Genomic DNA, 22,862 nt, shown 5'->3' with positions numbered 1-22,862 from the left:
GACACATCCCAAAGGACCTGTTCAGGTGCGAAAGAAGCACCAACCTGCCCTGTTGAGGTTGTAGTGTCTTCAAGTGCAGCACAAGTGGCTAACCACAGAGGGAGAGAGAGAAATGCCCATTCAGATGAAACTGTGGGGAGCCCTGCACCGCCTGATGCTTATTCGTCACATGGCAAAGTGTGTGTGTGACACTGGGAATGGAAAGAGGGAGCTGCAGCACAGGTAGCCCTCCTGGTGAAACCCGGACTGGCCTGGACTCAGCTGCCTTAGGAAATGATGCACACTTGCAAGTTTGGTGCACTCCAGCTAAACATCAGAGTGCGATGCTCTGGAAGGAAATTGTGCTCGACTGACAATTTTATGGTTCAAAAAACAACTTAGTTTGATGCAAAAAGTAAATATTCAACCTGCCTCTGCTATACAAAGTAGTGCTGGAGGACAAAGAAAATGTAATTTGTGTCTTCTGTCATGAAATTTTCTGGGCAAGCCAGGTTCTCTGGTGGTAGTTTTATGAACTCTGCATGAAATGTCGTTGTTGGAGCTTTGCGTGCTGATGAGTGTAAAATAATTGTTGAAGCGGTATTAATAAATAAGCTACTTATTGTATGGAAAGATATCTTTTTCTGTTTGCCCCCCTCCATCAATTTTCAAGTAGATAGTACCGTAATATTATTCTTATTTTGTGATCTTTTAATGTTGATGTTATTTTTCACTAAAATATTTCTTTTCTACTCAGGAAAGTTATAAAAAGGAGTAGAATATCTACATTCCTTACTTTTCATTTGCTTCCATTTTGATTTACTCCCTGCATTATTGAGGTTGCCAATCACGTATGTGTAAATAGCACCTTATAGGCCTAGCTAGCCCAGAACTGTAAATGTTTCAGAACAAGCTGAAATGAGCCTGCTTTATGTTCAGATCTCTGCCAAACAGAATAAAAAATAACATCTTTGCCATTGGCCTGTAACTTTTCTTTGTAACAGTTCTTATCTCCTTTTCCACCTTGTTTTCCGTTATTTCTTTAAGAGAAGCACTCTTCTTTGTTGGACCTTCCTGGTTCTTCCGTTTCCTCTGGATAATGATTATCAGGCTGTTCTTTAGTAGATTATGTATCTGTTAAAACGCTGTATTCTCAAAATCTTATGAGATTTGATTGTTTTATCACTCTGTTCATGTCTAAAACATTTTCAAGTGGTGCTAAACTGTGTGAATTAGTTCTTTCCTCATTATTTTGGAAACTTCATAATCTTAGGGTGCTCTGAGCTATCACTGAACTAGGCTGACAAGAATACTAGAATGACTAAATGATTGGCAAGCATGTTACAGAGATCCAAAGAAAGAAATAACTGCCAAGATAACAGTATGTTCTATGTATCTTAGTCTCAAAACAAAAGTTTCTTATGGTATTCCAGATTTAATATACTCCTCAGAGGTGCTTGCTACATTAGATCCTATACCAGCATGTACGTGTGTTGCGTCTTCTGAAAGCTGCTACTGCCCTATTACATCTTTATTTTGATAGTTCCTTTTTTTTTTTTTTTTTTAACAAGGTTTTTAGGCACTTAATTAGAAGAAAATCAATGCTTAGCTATTTAAATATATTGGTTGTGTTTGTTTTTAAGGCAGTTGGCAAGACACTTCTTTTTCCTTTAAACTACTTTGTTGGTTTAAATATTTGGAACACACATTCAATTTTAACAGCTTTTCATATTGATGACTCAAAGCTTTTTTTTTTTTTTTTTTAAAATTGAGTAAAGCATGTTTTTATTAGACTTTGGGTGAGCTGTATTCACTTCCTCTGTTACTCACATATAGTACGACAATATATTTTTGCAATGCTATCAGTATGAATAGGATTGCAAGGAATAATTCTGGAGAAGATGTGATGGGGCAAGCTGAGACTATGGTAGAGCTACGGAGTGGCTCTGAGAAATGCATGGAATATGGTGGTTCAGTGGTAGAATTTTTGCCCACCACTTGGGGGCCCGGGTAGTTGTTGATGCTTTTATGATATCTTCCTCTTCATCTTTCTGTTCGTGTGATGGCCCAGCCACTGTGGAGTAGCCCATCCCATCATCGTCTTCCTCTCCAGTCTGAATAGGAGTTCCTCTGAGTTCTAAACAACCTGACTTTCTCATCCATTGTTTCATCTTGGTTACAGGGGCAACTTGCACTGCTACAGTCTGTTTCCCTGACCCAGCCACAGGGCCTGTCACAGGGGTTGGAATGACTGCTGGGCCCGTCACAGGGGTTGGAATGACCGCAGGGCTCAACACAGGGGTTGGAATGACAGCAGGGTCAGAGAGCTTTCTCTGCGTCACCTATGCACCAGCATTTCCTTCTACTGAATTCACCAGTTCTAAGATTTTCTGCAATATAAAGCTCAGGATTTTCTACAGCTTGGAAAAGACTCATGAACAATCAGAGAGACTGACTTAAAGCTCTTCAAAGCAACACTACAGTGAACTACAATGCTAGGACACTATAATGGACTAAAATGAACCATAACAGTAGGAAGGGGTGAGAGTTTGCTGTAGGAAAAAAGGGGGAATGATAGGCAGAATAGTATCAAACGAACAACACAGAGCTTAAATCTTCATTGTCTTATTCAGCATCCTGTTTATATTTTGAAACACTAGTGTTTATTTACTGCATACATACTGCCTGCCAAACTTCTCTTTTAACACATGTTGTAGGTTAGCATGTTATTGGCAAGTGTGCTACAGAGCCCACTTGGACGAGGTTTAATGGTGGGCAAGAAGTGCTTAATGAAAAACAAACAATCCTGACTTTTGTTTTCCCCCTAATGTGGTGGTGGGATTTGTAAGAGTTAATGGGTTGTGAATGCCTTTGCTAGACCCTTTCTGAAATTATAAAAACAAAGTCTTCAGTGAAATTAGTCCCAGAGACAAAGGGCTGGAATACTTGCTGTCTCTGGTCAGGGTGATACCACTTCACACCAGCACTCTGCCAAACCCCCTAGATTCTTTACTAGTAATGAAGCAGCCAGCCGTGGCCATTATAAGAACTATTGGACAAACCTAGGCTTTATTTGAATAAAATACCCTCTGCTTTTGTCAAGTGATGGAAATAATTGCAAGTTTAATATGTAAGAGAAGAAGGAGGGAGGCATACCGTACACATTTCACTAGGCTTCAGCAGTCTTCGCTCTTGGCTGCAGCACTGCCACAGTCAGACCCGCTGCCTTTGGGTGGGCAGAAACTATGTGAGTAACAATGATGCCTTTCACACGGGAACATTGTAATAAAGGTGGCTTTTGATCTTTTGTGAGAACATTTTCACACCAATATAGCTTTGCAAAAGTTAGTATAAGTAACAGTATCAGTAAGATACTTACACTCCTGTTACCCATGAAATAAGAGGGTCAGGGATCTTGATTTTCTATCTAATTGGTCTTAATTATCTCTCCTTCATTAGCTCTCAGGGAAATAAATCACTCCAACAGGATCAGAAACCACATATGTCTGCTCTGCTTTGTACCTCGTATACTTTCCTATGAAATTACATGGAAGCTCTGGCTCAGTTTCTTCACTCTGCATCAGTCTGAAACAGCCCTGGCTTATTACGTTTCATAAAGTTGATATATGAGACGTGCAATTTGAGTCCCATAGGAGCTGCATTTTCAGAGATTGGGAGGGCTGTTACACAAGAACATCAGGAATATTCTGTTACCCAAACACATTACTTTGTGATCTATGAGCTGTTCTGCCTGAAAAATAGCCTAGTTGAGACACAAAGCCAATTAAATATGACCCATTAAAGAAACACATGATTTGCAAAAATATATCTGATGGCTTTGTTAATACCATTAGCAAGCTAGTGCTATTGCAACATTAAGTGATACTCAATTTTTCATGATTCAGGAAACTTCACAGATTACTCAGTGCTTTCAGTACGTGCCCTTCTTTCACATATGTAACTCATTTACCTTCTGCTACAGCATCCTGTGAAACCAGTTAGCTATAGGTTGCTTCTCCAGGGTGGCTGCTTGAGCAAGTGGAGGATGGTTTACCTAATGTTGGCCATTTTGGGGGTGGAATCATGGGGTTGCACCAGTGGCAGACACTCTATAGCCTTTCTGCTACTAAACTAGCTCAGGTTTTCCTGTTGAATTCAACACTTCCCATCACAAGTATCTGGTAACATTAATGATGGGTATTTTAAAAATCCTCCTCCAAACCAAGAATTATTTGTTGTCATATTTCTGCAGTGCCCAGAGCAAAGGATTGAAACAAACAAACTAAAATTCATAGAAATCTTTAAGTCCCCCCACCTGCATATTTCTTCTGCTTGGAGCCTGGTTCTGTAGACTAGTCAATATGGACTTCTCTGCTGCCCTGCCACCAGTGAAGCTTGCAGCCCATGGATTCTTTAAGCCACTGATCTTAAATGAAGCTTGAAAATAATAATATTTCCAGACTAATTGGACTCAGGCCCAGCACATTTCAGAATTAAAAAAGCTTAAACAGTTAATGGAAGCTATAATTCTGCAAAGACTAAGCAACTATTGGGATTCACGTGTTAGTTAATTAAATAAAGAAATAAATATGCTCATCTTCTCCCAATTGCTGTAATGTCTGCCTAGTGAGCGTTTCTCTTCTCCTGACAAAACTGCTTGGTGGACATGTCTGGCTCTACGGAGAGAAGCTACAGAGATACCTAAGGAGGAGTAACAACTGAGGTGGACTTTGTCTTTGTAATGCAATGGTGAACTACTACTAGCTATAACATTTTATTGGTTTGAGGTATTAAAAGACATTTCAGAGAGGTTAAAACTTCAGTAATTAAAAGAAAGATAATAGCTTCTTTGATGTTGTTTCTTAACAAACAAAAGGAGAAAGAATTTTAAAGATACAGAAAATCATGGAAGTGGAGCATCATATCTGGAGAACCAGAAAATAGAAGTCAGCATGAAAAAGAAAACAAAAGATAGGAAATAGAGATTCAATAGTCAATTATGCTTAGCAGAAAATTCCTGGAGCAATTATTTAGCAGATTAATACAAATCCTTGTTTCAAACTGCTTCACTTTTCAGAGTTGCTATATGTGCTGTCCATTTTTCTGGTAATGCAGCAAATAGCACTTCCTTTAAAACCCTGCAACATTTGCTGGAGTAGTGGAATCTGCTTCTGGCTAGTGTAGCCCTCCCTTTGAAAACATACAAACCATGATGCATGAAATGTTTGGTGAGAGAAGTATGCCTTTATAACAAGAAGGGAGTCCATGCAGGCCTGGGTTGGACCAGGCCTTGTGCCTAAGTGCAGGGAGGACAAAAGCTAGTTTATGGCTACCGTGATTGTATTGGTACTTAATAATTATGGCATCATTTGTTATTGCATTGAAACAGAAACTTATCAGAGGAACTTTCAAGTTTGATATTCAGTGAAAACTTACTGACTGGTTTGCCTTTCAGATATAAATATTTTGAAACCATGTCATACAACTTAATTTGTAGTTAGCCTCTTAAGGAATCTGATATACAGAAGTGCAAAAGTGAGGAAAAAATGGTTAATGTTAAGATTATATTAATATTTTATTAACATGGTATATCTAGAATTCTAGCGTCTAGTTCTGCATGCAATTTAGCATTTGGATACAGATGTTTGACCCTTGCATACAGTCTCCTTTATTTTAAGGGAAGAGCACAGGCTCCATACAAGCTCTGTCCAGGAGCAGTTAATATTAAAATCATAAATCTAAGCGAGCTTTACAGCAGAACACACATAAAGGTACATCACAATGCATTTTGCTTTCCCGGAAGAAACAATCATTTTCAGTCAAAGAAATCCATACAATATATTTTCAGAACTAGGCTAGATGTACTTTACACTTTCAAAGTGCAAAAAAGAGTGTTAAAATAATTTAAATGCAGTGCATATGATGATTTTTAACACATAAATGAGATTAGATGAGTATATATTCTGGAGAAAAATGGTGAAACTTTGTAAGTTGAAGCTAACACAATGGTGACTTTGTGCCAATTTGAAATGTGACGTATTTCTAGGCAGATATTTCTTTGATACACATCAAAAGCCATTTTTGACACCTTATTTAAAAGAAAAGATCCCACTCTGTATGAAATGATTCTATATTAAGTGGAAAATGGTTTAAAGTGCACCCTTGACTGTTCTATTCAAGCAATGATTTCAGCAGATGGTTGAAATCTTGTCATATATTCCTGTGATCCTGTAACCCAAAGGCAGCTCAGGAACCACGCCACAGCTCAATATCCTTTGAAGCCAATACAAATCCTTCTATAGACTTCAACAGATTTAGGATTACAACCAAAAGTCCATTCTAAAGTGAACTACATTCTTCCCTCAATGGTTTCGGACCCATCCATGATTTTTTTTTCCCGTACCAACCATAGAACTCACTCCAGCTGTAGAGCAGATTTTTTTCTCATAGATCACTTCTCACAGTCAGGTATTTCCACCTCTTCTTGGCTTACCGTCATTATTTTCTGAGCAGCATTCAGACACTCTTATAAAGTCCACCGACCTCCTCAGGAAAATGCTGGACTCAGCCAGTGCTTTCCTGCAGGTGATATAAATGGGGGCAGTATGCATTTAGTGTTGGATGTACCCAGTCTTGAAAAAAACAACAGTTTGACCTTCCATGGTCATTAACTTTTATGTGTGGAAAATCATAGAATTAAATTTATCTCTCTCGTTTCTGAATTTTCCAACTGTAAAATTATCATATAGCAGACTAGGTATAATAAATTATTTCATGTAAAACTATAATATCAGGCCATGACACCATAACAGAAGCTATCTTGTATGTGCTACCATGACGCTGCCCCCATAGGCTCTCTGTTGTGATGGAAATCCTCCTCCCTTCTCCCTTTATGCAGAGGGGGAAAAGCTACGTAAGGCTATTTAAGGTATTGTGCACCAGAACTTGGAATAGGCCACCACAGGGCAGTATCTGCTGTTCTCACTTTTCTAGGCATTTTCTGAAAAAAGAATTTCCTCCTCTATTTACATGAACAACAATAAAAAGCAAAGAAACACCCCAGCCCCCAAACTCTTAATTTTAAATTTAGGTCATAAAGTCCAAAACTACAAATACAATGAAAATGTAGACATGTTTGCTCAAGATTATTGACAGTCTAGAAAAATAACTTTCAAAGCTAAAGTTTCAGAGGGATGTCCATTGTTACAATGAATCAGAAGATTTTTTAATCAAACAATCCTTATGTTTGATATTTTGTGAAAAACACTGTGAAAATTCTGGTATCTTTCCATTTACTAAACTTTTTTGGTTTTTCTTGATGATCTCAATAATATTTTTTTTCCTAAACCAAAAGTGAATGAAAAGGAGTGAGCAGAACTGTTTGAAACATAGCTTCCTGGGAGGACAAACAGGAAGAAGTGTTCATACAGAAAAGAAAAAAAAATCTTGAAAACACTTCATAAAAATGTTCCCGACATTTTCTTTTTCCCTTAAAAAAAAAAAAAAAGCCCTTCAAAAATTAATCAAAAAAAAAAAAGAAAAACATCCTTATTACAGAAAGAATTTTGATTTCTATTTTCACATTGTTGACAGGAAAAATAAGCACAATATCTGGTCATAAAATTTTGCAATTTTTTTGTGAACATTCTCTGCTACCAGCAGCGCAATTCTCCAGCAAAGAAGAGAAGCTGAAGACTTTGAGTTCTGCACAATTTCACACTGTTAAAGTTGATGTGCTTTTGCAGTGCAGGAAAGCTGCACTGCTATTCCTGCCTCCCTGTGCAATCAGAAAAGGGTGAAAACCTAAAAGCTTAGTTGGCACTATTAGCACAGAGAAATCTTACAGTTGAAAAAAAGCCACAGGACAACGTCAGGTTTAGAAAAATACATATATACATTTACATATATAGCCACACAGTGGGTGGCAGTAGTGACATACATTGACTAACATTTCCTCTTAGGTATTGCCTGATGAATTACTGTCCCCATATTTTCAGTGGCAGTTCAACCTCTGACTGTTGCTGTCTTTTCCTGCCTTCTGTAACCTTGGTCAAGACATGACTTCTGTAGAAAATACCACAATAGTACTCTGGTCATCTTTCCTTTGATATAGCATAGAACAGTTTGGGCTGGAAGGGGCCTTAAAGATCATCTCATTCCAACCCTCTTGCCATGGGCAGGTACATCTTCCGCTAGACCTGGTTGCCCAAAGCCCCATCCAACCTGGCCTGGCCTTCAACATACTTCTTCAACTATGAGAAAGAATAACTGCATTTATTCTGCTATAATGGTAAAGCCTGCTTGAAAATGCCCTGGCATGTATAGGAAGAATTTATGTCTTTCCTTTCCAGTTAACATGTGGAGCTTTTTGCATCGTACTGCATATTCATTCAGCTGTCATCACTATGGGTGGGTTTCCAGTTTCCACTCTAAGTCTGAATATTGAGTGGTTTGAAGATACCTACTTTGGGAACACAAGTAAAAGTGATCTACAGTAGCCATAAAAACATGCTGGGGATGGATGGAAAACCATGTTACTACAGGCATTGATATTTCATTGCACGCTTCAATCCCTATTGATTAAACTATTGTAAAAATAAGATGCTCTGCTTTAGCTGGCAAGGACTAGAAATGCCATATATATTGCAGACTTCAGTCCTGGGGAAGCAGCAATCCATAACTCAATTACAACCCTGGTGTCCTCTGAGATGCAGGTCTTACACACACTTGATGGCATCCCTGGCCTGGAACGCTGGTGTCTGCAAATGGTAAATATGTCACAAGAAATACATAACAGAAAAATCAGGAATGTGAGGCTCCCACATCCAGAAGTGGATGTAAAGATGGTATTTCTTATTGAAAGGGTCTTATTAAGGGAGGTGAAGGAAAAACAAAACAAGACAAAAAACAAACAAACTCCAAACTATTGCCAATATTGCAATGAGTCCTTTGACTGTATGCTACTTTCTGTTGATCACATTATTGCTCTTAGAGATGGAACAGAACCAAAATAACAGGTGCCTGTGCAAAGATTTAATTCTTGATATTCCCTAAGAGTACAAAGTTATACATAAGCAATCAGTTGAACTGAATGGCACTTACAGAGCTTACATACAATGTCTGTACCTTATTCTGCCTGGCTACTTGGACACTACCATCATACAAATGAACAATCGGTGTGGAGTGAAATTTTTTTAGCAACAGATTAAAAAATGAAAAAAAAAGCACTGAAACAATGTATTTTTCCAAAGTCTCAGAGAGTTTTCAACTTCAGATTTTATTTTAGCTTTGACAGTTTTAAGGTCCAGAAAATTGCAGGACAAATTTTTTTTTGTGTGTGTGTGTGTGTGTTTGTTTTTGGAATAGTTATTCTGAATATGAAGCACTTGTCACTAAAGCTGTACATGGCCAATGGAACTATATAGGATATATAGATTCTTCCCATAATTACTTCACTTCTCGGCAAGCCTTCTTCTATATAAACATCTCACTGTTTGGAAAAGTATTTATTTTGGTCTTCTGTATTCATGCTACTTGCATGACTGTAAAGCTCTCCTGAACAAAGCAAATTACAAAGTGTCATTGGAATGGCTAAATTCCATGGAAAGGGCCCCCAAATAACAGGCTTTGATCGACCACAAAATGTTGACAAAAAATTGCACAAAAGTAGTACCTTTTCTATTCCAGAACAAGCCCTGCTTTGCTAAGGAAAGAAGGTAGAAAGCAGAGAAATGAAACAAGTTCACTCTGCAACCAACCTTCTATCTCAGGGCTAAACCTTGGCCCATACATGTATTTTTTTAAAAAAAAAGTTCTCCAATGCTGCTTGAGATTCAGAGAAAGACAAAGCTGAAGAGTAACGTTTAATTAAACCTATTAAACCTATTAATTAAACATTTAATTAAACCTGTGAATAGACAGTCTGGGGTGGGCAATATCTCACTTACCTATGTTTGATAATGTATAATCATGATATAGAGTGGTGCAGGCCAAGACAAGAACATCTGTAAGGACTCACTGCCCTTACTGAAGTCTAAAATGCTTTCTGTCTGGGTGGGTTTGGGTTCTTACACAAAACCTTACCAGTCTGGTAACAGTGAGTACTGAGACGCACAAGAACTAAAATATCTCCTACAGCCCTCTGAAAACAAAATCCTAGGAAGACTTGCATGTATTAAACTACATTTAACAGGCATGTTAGAACAGAAATCATGTAAGCAAAAAAAAAAAAACATTTTTAAATTTTCAGTGGAATACTGTTTACAAAATGCAGCCTTGTGGGAGATGCTGGCCTCTCTGTTTTTGTTTTTCTGTATAAGTTTGAAAAATATAAGTTATACCTTTAAACAAATATGAGATATAAAACAGATGTTTGATGTTACTGTGTCTTACCAAAAGATCAACTTAAGCCAGAACTATGCTTTCTGTTAGATACTTGCAACTAGTTTCAGACATATTAGTCTTTTTGGTACTGACAACGAATATTTGTGCAAAATCATCATATTGCCCTATGGATTAAGGCACTGGATACCATGTACTAGAAAGGGAGGCCAAGACATTATGCAGACATGGCAGTCTCATGCATTTACCTCACCCAGCAAAAGATGTTCATGGCTATCCAGAAATTATAAGTGGGACATACAACACAGGGCTGCGGTTTTATTGGCAATGTTGAGCCTTATTGAACTTACGAGATGGATGGTTTTGATTATGCTCGAAGGAAAGGGATTCAAAGGAATATCCTTGAATTTGATTCTCAGATATTCAAACTAGTAGTAAAACAAATGCGTATTATGTCTAATTTGAAAAAGACTTCACTGAATTTGGCACAAGCATACAGCTGAGAAATGCTCTTGCAATACTTCACTGGCTTACTTCCAGGGAAATTTCTAAAGCATTTACTCTTATGAAATAATTTTCTTGCACAAAAACCATATGTAGATGAGGCATATATTGGGTGCTCTGCTCCAGCCTATACATTTTCATCTAAGAATAAATAAATTAAAGCAAGATGGCTATAAACTTTTATTTCACATCCCAATAAAAAGTGACAGTTCAAGAGTAGATGTTTATTTTGAGCAATGAATGGTAGTACAGGCATTTTTGGGAAACATACCCTCCAAGTTGGCTAGCTAAAAGTTATCAGATTATAATGCTACATGGTTTACATTTGTCAAAGGCATTCACTTCTTTCTCCATACCTGTAAATACACTGTAAATGCTAAATAAACTGACCAATTGCATATTTTTTCTATGAATGAGATATGTAACTTGCTTATCTGAGCTGAAGAAGGGAATATATCTGTATGGAAAGTGAGTATGCCTTCATATATTTTATTTGCTGGCCAGATCCCACATATTTTAACTAGCATCTGTAAGACAGCTAATGTCTGTGGGTCTGAAGTTGTGCATATGCTAGCAAAGTGAATAATTCAGAAGTAGAAGTTTTCTTTGGGTCTTTTTTTTCCCAAGGAACTCAACAGATAATTATTCCTTTCCATAGTTATGATGTTCTCTCATTATGATGTGAAATAATACAGCCTTGGGCTTGTGCATAATTTTACAAATTTACAACGGAACTGATGCTCAGAAGATTAGTTAGGTTTTAAGATTGTTGTAACTGGGATATATGCTAGTATTTGCATTGCATACTTTGTAAGAAAAAGTCACTAAAATATCTTTAACCACACTTTAGACATGACCTTAGAGATTAACCTCTGATCAGTTTACTGGCCTCTGTAATTCAGCTTTGTGTTCCTTGTTATTGGACTTGTCTAAAACCCGGCAGAGAGGCTGGTTCAAGTTTTGAGGCCATTGAAAGATCAGCAGCCTGATTTTCTCTTTTTTTTTTTTTCTGTTTTCTGCCTTTTCCAACAACTGGAGATGGGTATGCAGGTCTGCATGGATGTGATTAATGATATAGCAACCACATGACAGTTCCCTGGCTTTCCTGCACTGTGGCAGATCCAAAGGACACAGTGACAGATGTAAGATTGAGTCTGATATTGCTTGCAACTTCTGCTGCAGGCAAAGGGTGCTGCGTGTACCTCTTAAAACATGTCTAAGATTATAAACTCAGCCACTTTGGCAATAGCAATAGGGTTTGTGCATGAACTCTAAAGGCCTGGAGTATACAAGATTTGAAAATCTCTCCTCTGTCCTTAAAGTCTATGAAACTCCCTGATGCTTAAAAAAACTGCAGTCATCCAAAGGGATGGTGACAGAAGGACTTGTTATAACAGAAGAAACGAGCATTGCAGCTAAAGAGGAACTTGAGTCACACTGGAGAGACAACCTCACTAAAAGTAGTAGAAATTCTATGTAGAAATTTCTGTGTAGGTAATTCCATGTTTTCTAGTAGAAAACCATTCTATGACTATGATTCTATGATCTAGATCAGCCTAAAGTGGTAATGAAGCTTCATCCAGCATCTGTCTATGCCTATCTCTGAAGACACTTTGTGCTCAAAGACTCCCGAGGCATGTGGGCTTTGGAAAAGTAAAGCTAACTTGGTCACAGGCAGAGAGAAATAGTGAGTAACAGAAAAGATGTGGCTCAATCAGAACAGCAAAAGACAAAAGAGAAAAATATATCTCAAAGGCCAAGGGAAGACAGTGAATAACTTGGCAACAGCCAAAGCAGACCCTCATTTATAATACAGATAATGATCTTCGACAACCTACAATAAAGTGATGAAGAAGTTTTCAAGGCATGGACCTAATTCTATCAAAATTTTTTGATTTGTTTTATTTTGAGCTTGAGGTAGGAACATCAAAAGGAGGACATTACTTGAAGTAGCCCAATTTGCTGTATGAATTGAATCTAATAAAGACTTTAGGATTTCTACGAGTCTTCATATGCTGGCATCTTTCTCTTATCAAACTTTTTAAATTATTTGTCACTCTCAATAAGCTGTTCCATACCATACATGCTTTACTCCAAAAGATGTATGCAATACATTATGCTGTACAAATTTCTTCCAAGATAGCTGATGAGAAAAACTAACTTATCTAGTTTTTGTTTTTTTTTTTTTTACTTTCAATTTCAATAGTCCAGTCCTCATTCCAATTTTATCTGAAATATATTAACATAAAGATATATTTTGACAGCTCTTTTGAAGCTGAGTAGAGAATAATTAAAAAGAATAGCAATTAACCTGTCTTAGGAAAAGCATCATAATGTAAGTGCTGCTTCAGGGAAACTTCTGATGTAAAATCGAAAGCATATGTAGAGAACAACATAATATGTAATGCAACCTGCCAGTCAAATTATGTCCAGTCAAGTTCAGAACAGTTGATTTTAAACTTCCTTAGCCTTCCTAGACAAAGCCATGATTTGGAGGAACATACATAATAGGAACATTTAAAGAGAGATAAATATAAAGGATATAAGATGGAACAAAAGCAACATCGCAGTTTAAGATTAAAGGAATAAAATGGGTGCAAAATGGATATATAAACCCATAAGAAAGGAAAACAAGCCTGATGTAATTAGGCTTATGTATATTACTTACGGAAGTCTTTAGAAAAAAACAAACAAACAAAAAAACAACAAATCACAAAATAAACAAAACACTGAAGAAACTGCATCAACAACAAATAAAATGTAGTTGTGATGTCTGATATACAGTGCTTAATTCTCTGAATCATTTTGGTAAAAGCATTAAAAATGCTTATATTGGTCAAGAACAAACCTCCTAATATGCCGTCTCTATCCATGATGAAAGGATATGCCTAGGACAGACCTAGGACAATTTCTGAAATCAGAAACTGCTTGAGTCAGAGAAAGCTCTGGTTTATCAGTTTCTGTTTTTCTTATAGTTTTTACTAATTTTTATGGTATGGACATCAGATTCACTGGTAGTGTAACTTTGTGGCGTTTCCACGACACACATTTGTCACATTTTTTGTGTCTTTCAACTCTCAAGAACCAAAATGGTTTTGACCTAGAGGTTATAAAAAAGAGAGAGTAATTCAGTTACTGCACCCCAGAGTAAATTTAGAGTGGCTGGAGATGGTCCTGGAAAATTTGTCTCTTGGCAGACTAGTCCATTGTCAGGTCCATAACTGTTTTTAATGATCTTTATGTTGATATGTTCTTAACTGGCCTTAGATATCTCATATCTACTGTATACTTGAGCTTGCACTTCACTGACGCCATTGCTTCCTTTAGTGAGTGGAATAGGAACTGAATCCTGCTAAAAGGCAGGAAGACCCTCTCATGCAATCTCTGCTAAGTTGAATGGAAGTTTTGCTGCAAATTTTAATGGGTGTAAGTTGCCAAATTCTGGGAGTTACTTTTCCTATTCAATAGCCAATGAATAGAAGTAACAGGAAAAAATATCACTTTTACAGACCGAGGAACAACAAAGTGTTATTTCCATTTCTCTTCCTACTCATTGAGAAAATAATAGTCTGCACTCATAAGCATAAATATTAAGGAAAGTATAGTACTGAAAATCCAGTCTTTTCCATTTAAGAACATGGATTTTTCTCTCAAGAAATTCTGGAATTATCGACAAGAAGAGAAGCGCCCATCTCTCGCTCATCTGCCTTACCTGAACAGTAACAGAAAGAATACACTAGAGACTTGATCCAGCAGAATCTGTCACTGCATCTCCCTTGATCAGGAAAACACTTTACATCTTAAACACAAAATGGTTTTCTAAGGTTTGAGACAAAAATGACCCAGAACTCACATCCTACAGCTGCACTGGCGAAATATTACAAAGGGGCCTTACTAATATAAAAATATTACCTTTCAGCAGCAGAGACAATGAGCTTCTTAGCTGTCATGTCATACAACTAGGTTTAATAAGGAGAGAGGAACATCTGCCATGTCTGTTAGTAAGAAAAGATGATAAAAAAACAAACCAAACCAAAACAAACAAACAAAAACCTTCAGAGGAGTAAAACAGAAATAAGAAGTTCTGCTGCAGGATGAGTCATATATTGCAGGACACGCACTGATGGCATCCAATTCTTGGGATGCTGAATGAAAGGTGGAGTCAAAAAGAACTTATCTGGAGCCAAAGCTCCAGGGAGGAGATTTAGGCAAGGAAAAGGAAATCTAGAGAGAAAGGGAAAGAAGGAAGTTGAAGTTGTCAGACTACACAAAGGAAATAAAAAATAAATAAAAATAAAATAAAAATAAAATAAAAATAAAATAAAAATAAAATAAAAATAAAATAAAAATAAAATAAAAATAAATAAAAATCTTGGATATCCAAATGAAACGGAAAGGAAAATGGGAGGTTTAAGACAATGCAGAGGGGCTCTACAGGAGATAAGTATGTTACATTTTCACTAGGAGTATGAGTGTGGATTATGAATGTGAAGATAGTGTAGGTGTGGTATGGCAAGCCAGGAGAAGGGAAGCAGCTGTTCTGCTTCAGTTTCGGATGGAGTTTGAAGTCACTAGTGGGCTTGCTTACAAGGAGCTGGATCCAATGACTGTTCAGCCCTTGGCCTTTGCTTTTGGATAGGTTTCTCAGAAGTACTTCAGGTCAGGAAACTTTCTTAGTCCAGAGTTCTCCTTTTCCACATATTAAGGAACCGTATCCATTCCCACATTACCCATTGTCATGCCCCTTTAAGTATCTACTCACATGGACCAGATGGTCATAGATATTTAGGTGCTGACAGGCAGCAGCTAGTATCATTTCAAAAAAGTAATGAGGGAAGTTTAGTGACTAATCTCATAACAATGTTCGCCCACTAGGATGGAGTGCTAATGTTTGTAGCCAGTAATTTTGTAAGGCATTCTTTTTTTGGACAGAGATAGTAAGGCTGGAGAGACATTTATCTATTACACTTGTCTATTTAATATGAACATTGTGTTGCCAAGAAGATATGTACAAGCAACAAGAGCAAGTTCAGCAATTATTTTCACTTTAATCTGTGAATTTTCATCTATTCTGCTGTCAGCAGGATCCAATCATTTTTATCACCACTTCAAGTGCTACAATATGACAACAAGACTGGAGAAAAATGGGAATGTAAAAGTAATCTCTGCAACAGGTAGGGGTGTTTACATATAGATAGCGTGTTTAGTTTGATAAATAATTCTTCTTGTAGATGGATATTTTTCTAAATATCTGCTATCAAGAAAACACCCAGAAGGTGCCAAGTTCCATTTCTTTTTTCTAGCTACGACAAAATAGACTGAATTTATAAATGCCATTTTTATGCCACTGGTTTACTCATATTAAGTTCTGAAAACTGTGAAGAAGCCTGGCAAATGAGAGGCTATTTCATTTTAATATAGAAGTGATGGTTCTGTGACCTTTCTATGTCATTTCTTATATGATCCTACCAAGCAGCGTGAGAAAAAAATGACATTTTGGATGAGGGTCCAGCCTGGTGAATGTAGTGACAGTTTGTTTTTTTCTGTTTTTCCCCAGACATCTGTCTTGAAAAAAAAAAAGGGGGGGTAGGGGTGGGGGTGGGACAGGGATATAAAAAAGAATTGCAAGTAGAACACAAAATTGATTAAAACTTTATTACAGAACTGTACTAGTTTACCCTGCGCAGAAAAGCAAATGGGTCTTTTAATTTGTTTTGATTTCTGTGATAACCTTAATATAAAATAGGAAGTGATACATTTTGTTCATGAAATAAAAATGTTTGCTAAATAAGTAAATGTGTAGACACAGCATTAACATGTTAACAAAAGCCAGTCTCCTAAATTCACCATTGCATTTTGTAATTTTTCTCAGTCCAGATTACAATGGTTCAAGGTTAGGAGGAAAAAAAAAAAAAAAGACAAACCCAAACAAGACATAGAACATTTACAAGGGTGTTTTATGATCATTTTCAATCGTGTTCATCAGGTATGCAATGTTACATGGTGCACAGCAAGCATGGAATGAATGTTCCCCCTACTCCCAGTACAATGACATTTTCAAAATGCAAGAGCTTATTGATACAACTTATTGTTACAACTGAGAGTTATACCTTTCTCCCAGAACTCCTTTTATCTGTATTGCATATGTAGGAAAATACACACTTTGGTCTACTTACTGTACTATACATACTATACTATACATACTTATGTGTGATATATATACATTGATACATACGCATGTGTAAGTAAGCCTATATATACATATATATGAACAACCACAAAAGAAAATTAAACTTCTCAATTGTTTTCCTGGAGATCAGGCTGATCTGAGTGTGTTCTCATTTATCTGACAAGATACTCTGCCAAAATTACCAGCGAAATAATTATCTTCAGCCAGCTCTAGTTTCTGGCACTTTACCACTTTGCACTACTGATGAACAGGTTTATTCTGTCTTCAAGATGAAATATGTACTATTCTGGTTTGCAATAGGGTCAACAGAGAATATCCCTTTCCATAGCAGGAACATTTTTTGCAAAACTAAAGCAGAATTTGCCTTTTTCCCATTTTTCATACTTAAAAAAAAAATAACAAAAAGATGCACATCCCACATTTACTGTCTTTTGCTAGAGGGACTTAGGGGAGGGAAAAAATCTTTCCTTACTGATGGTGTGGGAGTTTCTGAGCTCAATCCAGGTATTGATGAATGAAGGAGCTCATTGCCACCATCTCTCCTGCCCCAGCACACTGGGCAGGGGAGAAGGAAGCAGGGTAGCAGCTGGGGCAATAGGCACAAACTGAAGCAGAGGAAATTCCATCTGAAAATGAGAGGGCACTCCTTTCCTGTGAGGGTAACAGAGTCTCCTTCTCTGGAGATATTCAAAACCCCCCTGGATGCCATCCTGTGCAATGTGCTCTGGGTGATCCTGCTTGGCAGGGGGGTTGGACTAGATGATTTTCAGAGGTCTATTCAGACCAATATTTCCCCAGCAGGCAAGTCCTCTCCCTGCCTCTGCAGCTATTCCCATGCTCTTGGTGCCAAAAAGGTACAACTCAGTCAAAATACTTTTTTTTTTTTTTTTAAATAACTAAAAGGGTTTTAGCAGCCTTCCCAAGCTAAATCTTATTTTTCAAGGCTCTTTAACTTTGGTGAAGTCTGCTCTAGGCTAAAATTTTACAAGATTCTAGGCCTATTTTCTTTTCTTTAAGAACTGATAAGTAAAATATTATATAAAAATAAATAAATAATGCTAGGTGCTACTTATTTACAATGATTGAAAGTGTCTGACTAAGAAAAAGGTGGCAAAACATCATTGCTAATTAACTTTGAGCTCTGTTCTAGATACATTCACTTTAGCTTTGCATGAAGAAAAGTAGCACTCTTCAATGCATATGAAATAGGCTAATATTACTTTGTAAAAACTTCAGTAATGATGTCTTTTTCAAAGGTAAAGGGTATGTGTGTTTAAGCAATTCCCAAACTTCAAGCAGAGAATGATCTTAGCAGCCAGAACACTGTCCACCCCTGCACCCCCTCCCAGTGCTGTGCAAAGAAAGAAATAAGAACAGCTGGCAAGCTTTTTCTCTGTTGACTCACTGAAGGCAACAGATGCACTGGGGTGTTCATTACTCAGTCACACACAGGAAAGTCTGCACCTCTCAGCATGAGCCCCAGCCCTGCCTTGTCCCCTCCTCCAAGCAGTGCACAGAGCAGAGGCGAGGAGATGCCCCCAGCCCACACAGACCTGCCGACAGCAGCCTGCAGCAGAGCCAGGCTGTGCCTTTTGAATCTCAGATTTGGAAATCACTTCCCACTCTGAGCTGCGTGACTTTCCTCAGCTCCTCACTTATGATAAACAAAATCACTTTCTATCCATGCAATAGTTAAAATTAAGACTCATGTAGTGGGAGCCTGCCTATATATGATGAGTATTGCAGATGTGGATTATTAGATCATTTAATGCAAAGGGTGCGTTCTCCCACTACTTCTCCCATCACCTGCAAATGTGCAGTTGTGACATGCTGCTCCTCCAATAATGCAACCACAGCCTAATATTTGTAGGGCAGACAAGGACAAGTGTGCATTTGACACTGTTTAGATTATGGCCACATAGTAGGTATGACGATCTGCATGGCTGGGAGGGGCTAGAGTTACCGGGGAAAACAAACAAACAAACAAAACTAATCAAGGATACAACTAATAAATTTTGTTTCAACCAACAGACTTTTGCTTTCCGTTTTTCAGATACTAATAGAACTTGGCCTGATATCCCCTGCCAAAAAACTATTAGTAGTTGGCTTTGTACTCCCTTTCAACCAATGTGTGTTCTGTCTTTTTGGAGGGGGTAGGGAACAATAACTGCCTCTTTTAAAGCAAAGAGAACCTTTATTTTTTTACAAAGATAATGATTCTACTGTCATTTTGAATGACAGTAGGGCGATCTGAAAAAAAAAAAAAAAAAAGGTTTTGGGAGAAATGTTGCCAGAGAATCCAAATCTAAGTCAACACATTGCCTTAGCAAAGAAAATTTACTTTTTTAAGGGTAATGTCCATTTCACAGAAATTGAATTTATTGATGAAAAGATGGGAAAAATGATGTTCCTAAAAGAAAACATTGTAAAAATGTTTCAGATTTTTTTTTCTATTTTTTTTATTATTTTTACTTCGGCAATGCTTTTTATACTTTACTAGATAGCATATGACAGAAACTGCTTGAAAGAAAGTAAAATAGTTTCAATATGTACGAAGAGTTTCTTTCCATACTTCAGCAGAAAGAAATAATGTTTTGTGAATTCCCATTTCTGATGAGCCAAGATTTGCATCTTCTGAGATGCAGGAACATGACGCCAGTTGAGCTGTGAACAGCAACAGTTTTATGTAGCAGTAGAGCATGACTGGTCCAAAAGACCTTTGCTTAAAAGCCAGCCGCAATGCCATTTCTCATTTTGCTGCTGACTGGCAGTCAACACTTCTCTTGGATCTGAATAAATATGATCTGGATAATGATTTCTTAGCATGTTAGCTTCATTTGTTTCCTCTCTTGTCTAGCAATTCCAGACTTTGTTATGTTCTTCAGTGTGAGGACTGGGAACTGGCTTTCTTCCTTCTCATTTTTAAAGATGACCTTGCTGGTAAAGCTGGTTTCAAAGGTCCCTTGTCTCCATTTAATATCCAGACCTTTAAATGTGGTCTTTAATAGTTGTAAAATGTTCTCATAAATTCCAAGCTATGTATTTTCTATATTGTTTCTTCATGGTTCATTTAGTGTGACATTATATCAAAAACTTTAAAAAGGCATTTCCTTCTCAATCTCTTATGAGTGAAGTGGCTGGTAAAATCACTCTTAAAACTTTCTGCTTGAGCCATTAATTAGTGCAGTGCTTGTTAACTGCTTCTATAGCTTTTGATTCACTGGCACCAGCACACTTCTGTAGTGATAGATGTGCTGGAAAGGCCTAGATAAGTAGGCTGAAATGTATTTACATGTCAAAGTAAAATGAGATATGACATTCACTTTCAAAAGGATCTTTATGGGATAATACTTTATAGAACTTGTGATGTTGTGCTAGATACTGCAGCTGTATAAGTAAATACAAATAATATCCCATGTGTTTTATCAGCGTAAGCTTTAATATAAAATCCAGACATACTCTGTATGGTGCTTTACAATGCAAGGGGTATTACTGTAGATAGCATAAATAACAAACCAAGAATGTCTGTAGCTGTGAATAAAGGTTTCCTGAATATTAGAAGGAGCCTGCTGTGAGGGAAAATCAAAAACCCATGTGGAAGTGAAAGGAGCTACTGGAAATCAGACCTGTTGAGACAGAGAGGAATTTAATGGCTCTGGTTTTCTTTTGACTATTCTCATATAAAATAAGAAACATTAATGTCAGCTAGCAATTTTCTGCATGGATTGTGTATAGTGAACACAGTTTGTTTGTGGTGTAGAAAGTTTTTTGTCTAATAGGAACTACCAACCAAGAAGAAAAAAAGATACCATAGAGGAAAGTATGTGGGGTTACCAAAGCACTAGTCTCCATTCTTTTTCTTGTCCTGGAGGATTTTCAGATATTAGAACACTTGTATTGGTTTTCCAAATGCCCTCTAGCTCTGCCACAGCCAATACATTGTGGTTGCAGGACTTCTGGTTGCCCTGTGTCCACCTTAACATTTCAGTACATATGATCCTGTATAAAGTTAATAGAGGAGCAGCTGAAGGGCCAGGTACCACTGCAGATCAGCACTAGGTACCTCTGCAGTCCCAGGACAGCACTACGGACACAAAACAGGATGCAAAACTTACCCAAGAAGGTGGCTGAATGAGCTCATGCTGAGATCCGGGCTGTCAGTGTTGGTATCAACCCACTTTGACTGTGCCATGGTGGTGCCTGAGGTTATGCCAGCAGGGTCTGCTGCAGCTGCCACCCCAGATACAGCTTCGAAGCTACTGAGAGATTAAAGACAATGAGGTGGTCAGATAGCATAGCAATGAAAGGGCTAGAAAAGTACTTCAGAGAGGAAAAGCAGCAGGAGAACAGCAGAGAAACCCCAAGTGATTACTGCCTTCAGTTTTGTTGGTGACCTGGAGCTATAAAACAGAGTAAAACAGAGCAAAGAGTAAGGCTTACACAACATTTGTTATTTGGCCATCACCAGTGGGCTTTGAAAGCAGTGCTGGAGTGAAAAGCCCTCCTGAACAGGAGAACAGCTACACAATGCCATGCCTGCCAACTGGGCTCCAGACACCAGCAAGGAACTCAGATGGGATTAGTAATACCTAATGAGGCATAACTAATGCCTCAGAGAACTATCAGGGACATCGGTGAACCACGGAGACATGTAGGACCACATGCCATGGGAAATAAAACATGAAAAAAGTAATTTCATTCTGTGGTAGGGTTTCAAAATATCAGGATGGAGACATTTCCTGGCTCTTTCCTCCCACAACCCCCTTCTCTTTTTGACTTTTACACCTGGTGCTCTTGTACATGGCATAACAACAACACATTTGGGGTAAGGAAAACATCGACAGATAGTAAGAGCACTAAGACTCAGTTACTGGAGAATGTACAAGATTTTCTTTTGGTTGCTTAATGAAAGTCCGAAGAGCATTTTTGAAAGAAATAACAAATACTGGATGAATCTGGTGAAAAATTCTAGCCACAAAAAAAAAAAATAGAAAATGTTATCAATGCCACATCTACTGTCTACAAAATTTAATTTCATGTGTTTTAAACAAAACTCAAGTGGCTGGGTTTTGGTGGTCCACATTAAATGTAACTTGCTGTGCGTCATCTCAGGACAGAATATTATACAATGCCCGTATTTAATGTATTCTACTCATGTCAGTCAGTGATAGCATGTCCTATCGAATTAAATCCAGATTTCATGTGAATTTCCTTGTTTACCTACTATGCAAATAATGGAAGCTAACATTAAAGTATTAAAATCAGATAAAATTGCATTCCTACAAAATGCACTGTATTGTATGCTAATACAGTGTATGGAAAGGTACAATTTAAAATATGTAATGAATCTCTTTTACATATTGCATTAGAGCTCTGATATTGGTCAAGATATCCCCAGGACTGTACGAGCAGGGAAGAAAATGAGCAAAATCTCCTTCCTCCAGGGATCAGGCAGCTTCTTGCTGCTCTCTCCTACTCCCTCTTTGAAAACCGGCTCTTGTTTTTTTTTTTTTTATTGTTGTCGACCTTTCAGTTAGGCTGGCTTCAGAAAGGAACATCAAAATTTAGCCAGCTTCTCTCCATGTAGCACTTTGGCCGTGAAAGCCAAGATAACTCTCAGGCAGTCAGTCAAGTTGCACAAGTATTCCTGTTTTCATTGCAGCCAGGAATTTGGCCTTCTGTATTCAGCTATCACTAATCTAAGGTTTATGCATAACTTGCAGTAAAGTAACAGTTACTTTAGCCAAGTAAAATATAAAAAGTGAGAGAAAAGGAAAAAAAAAAAAGAAAAATTGTGAACATGGGAAGTTACATAAAGCAGTTCATCTGTGCTTCAGTAACAGAGCAG

At 37.5% G+C, this 22,862-nt stretch overlaps 2 protein-coding genes across 18 annotated transcripts in view; one reads left to right on the top strand and one right to left on the bottom strand.

Annotated features, from left to right (window-relative positions):
- Positions 1–22,862, bottom strand: part of LOC308199635 (uncharacterized protein) — a 305,939-nt gene that overhangs the window by 17,301 nt on the left and 265,776 nt on the right. For 3 of the 10 annotated variants that reach the window (XR_013954769.1, XR_013954770.1, XR_013954771.1), the window contains exon 22: positions 21,130–21,273. The gene's annotated coding sequence lies outside the window, so the exon portion shown is untranslated. Of the gene's footprint in view, positions 1–1,666; positions 6,559–19,809; positions 21,014–21,129; positions 21,274–22,862 lie in introns of those variants that run through there. The other 7 variants (XR_013954767.1, XR_013954768.1, XR_013954765.1 and 4 more) reach the window with 6 other exon arrangements.
- LOC308199637 (uncharacterized protein) overlaps positions 1–22,862 on the top strand; it is a gene marked incomplete at its 3' end in the record, with an annotated part of 64,822 nt that overhangs the window by 17,415 nt on the left and 24,545 nt on the right. For 3 of the 8 annotated variants that reach the window (XM_080604066.1, XM_080604067.1, XM_080604068.1), the window contains exon 2: positions 11,863–15,998. The exons of the other annotated variants lie outside the window; for them this stretch is intronic. In XM_080604066.1, the coding sequence (XP_080460192.1) occupies positions 15,806–15,998 (193 nt within the window). In that variant the 5' untranslated portion in view covers positions 11,863–15,805. The remainder of the gene's footprint in view (positions 1–11,862; positions 15,999–22,862) is intronic. 8 annotated transcript variants of the gene reach the window in all.

Source organism: Anser brachyrhynchus (genome assembly GCF_964034855.1).
Source record: "Anser brachyrhynchus genome assembly, chromosome: 9".
In the NCBI taxonomy this organism is placed as follows: domain Eukaryota; kingdom Metazoa; phylum Chordata; class Aves; order Anseriformes; family Anatidae; genus Anser; species Anser brachyrhynchus.
The sequence above is the reverse complement of the archived record's forward strand: the minus strand, read 5'-3'. Positions and strand labels throughout refer to the sequence as shown.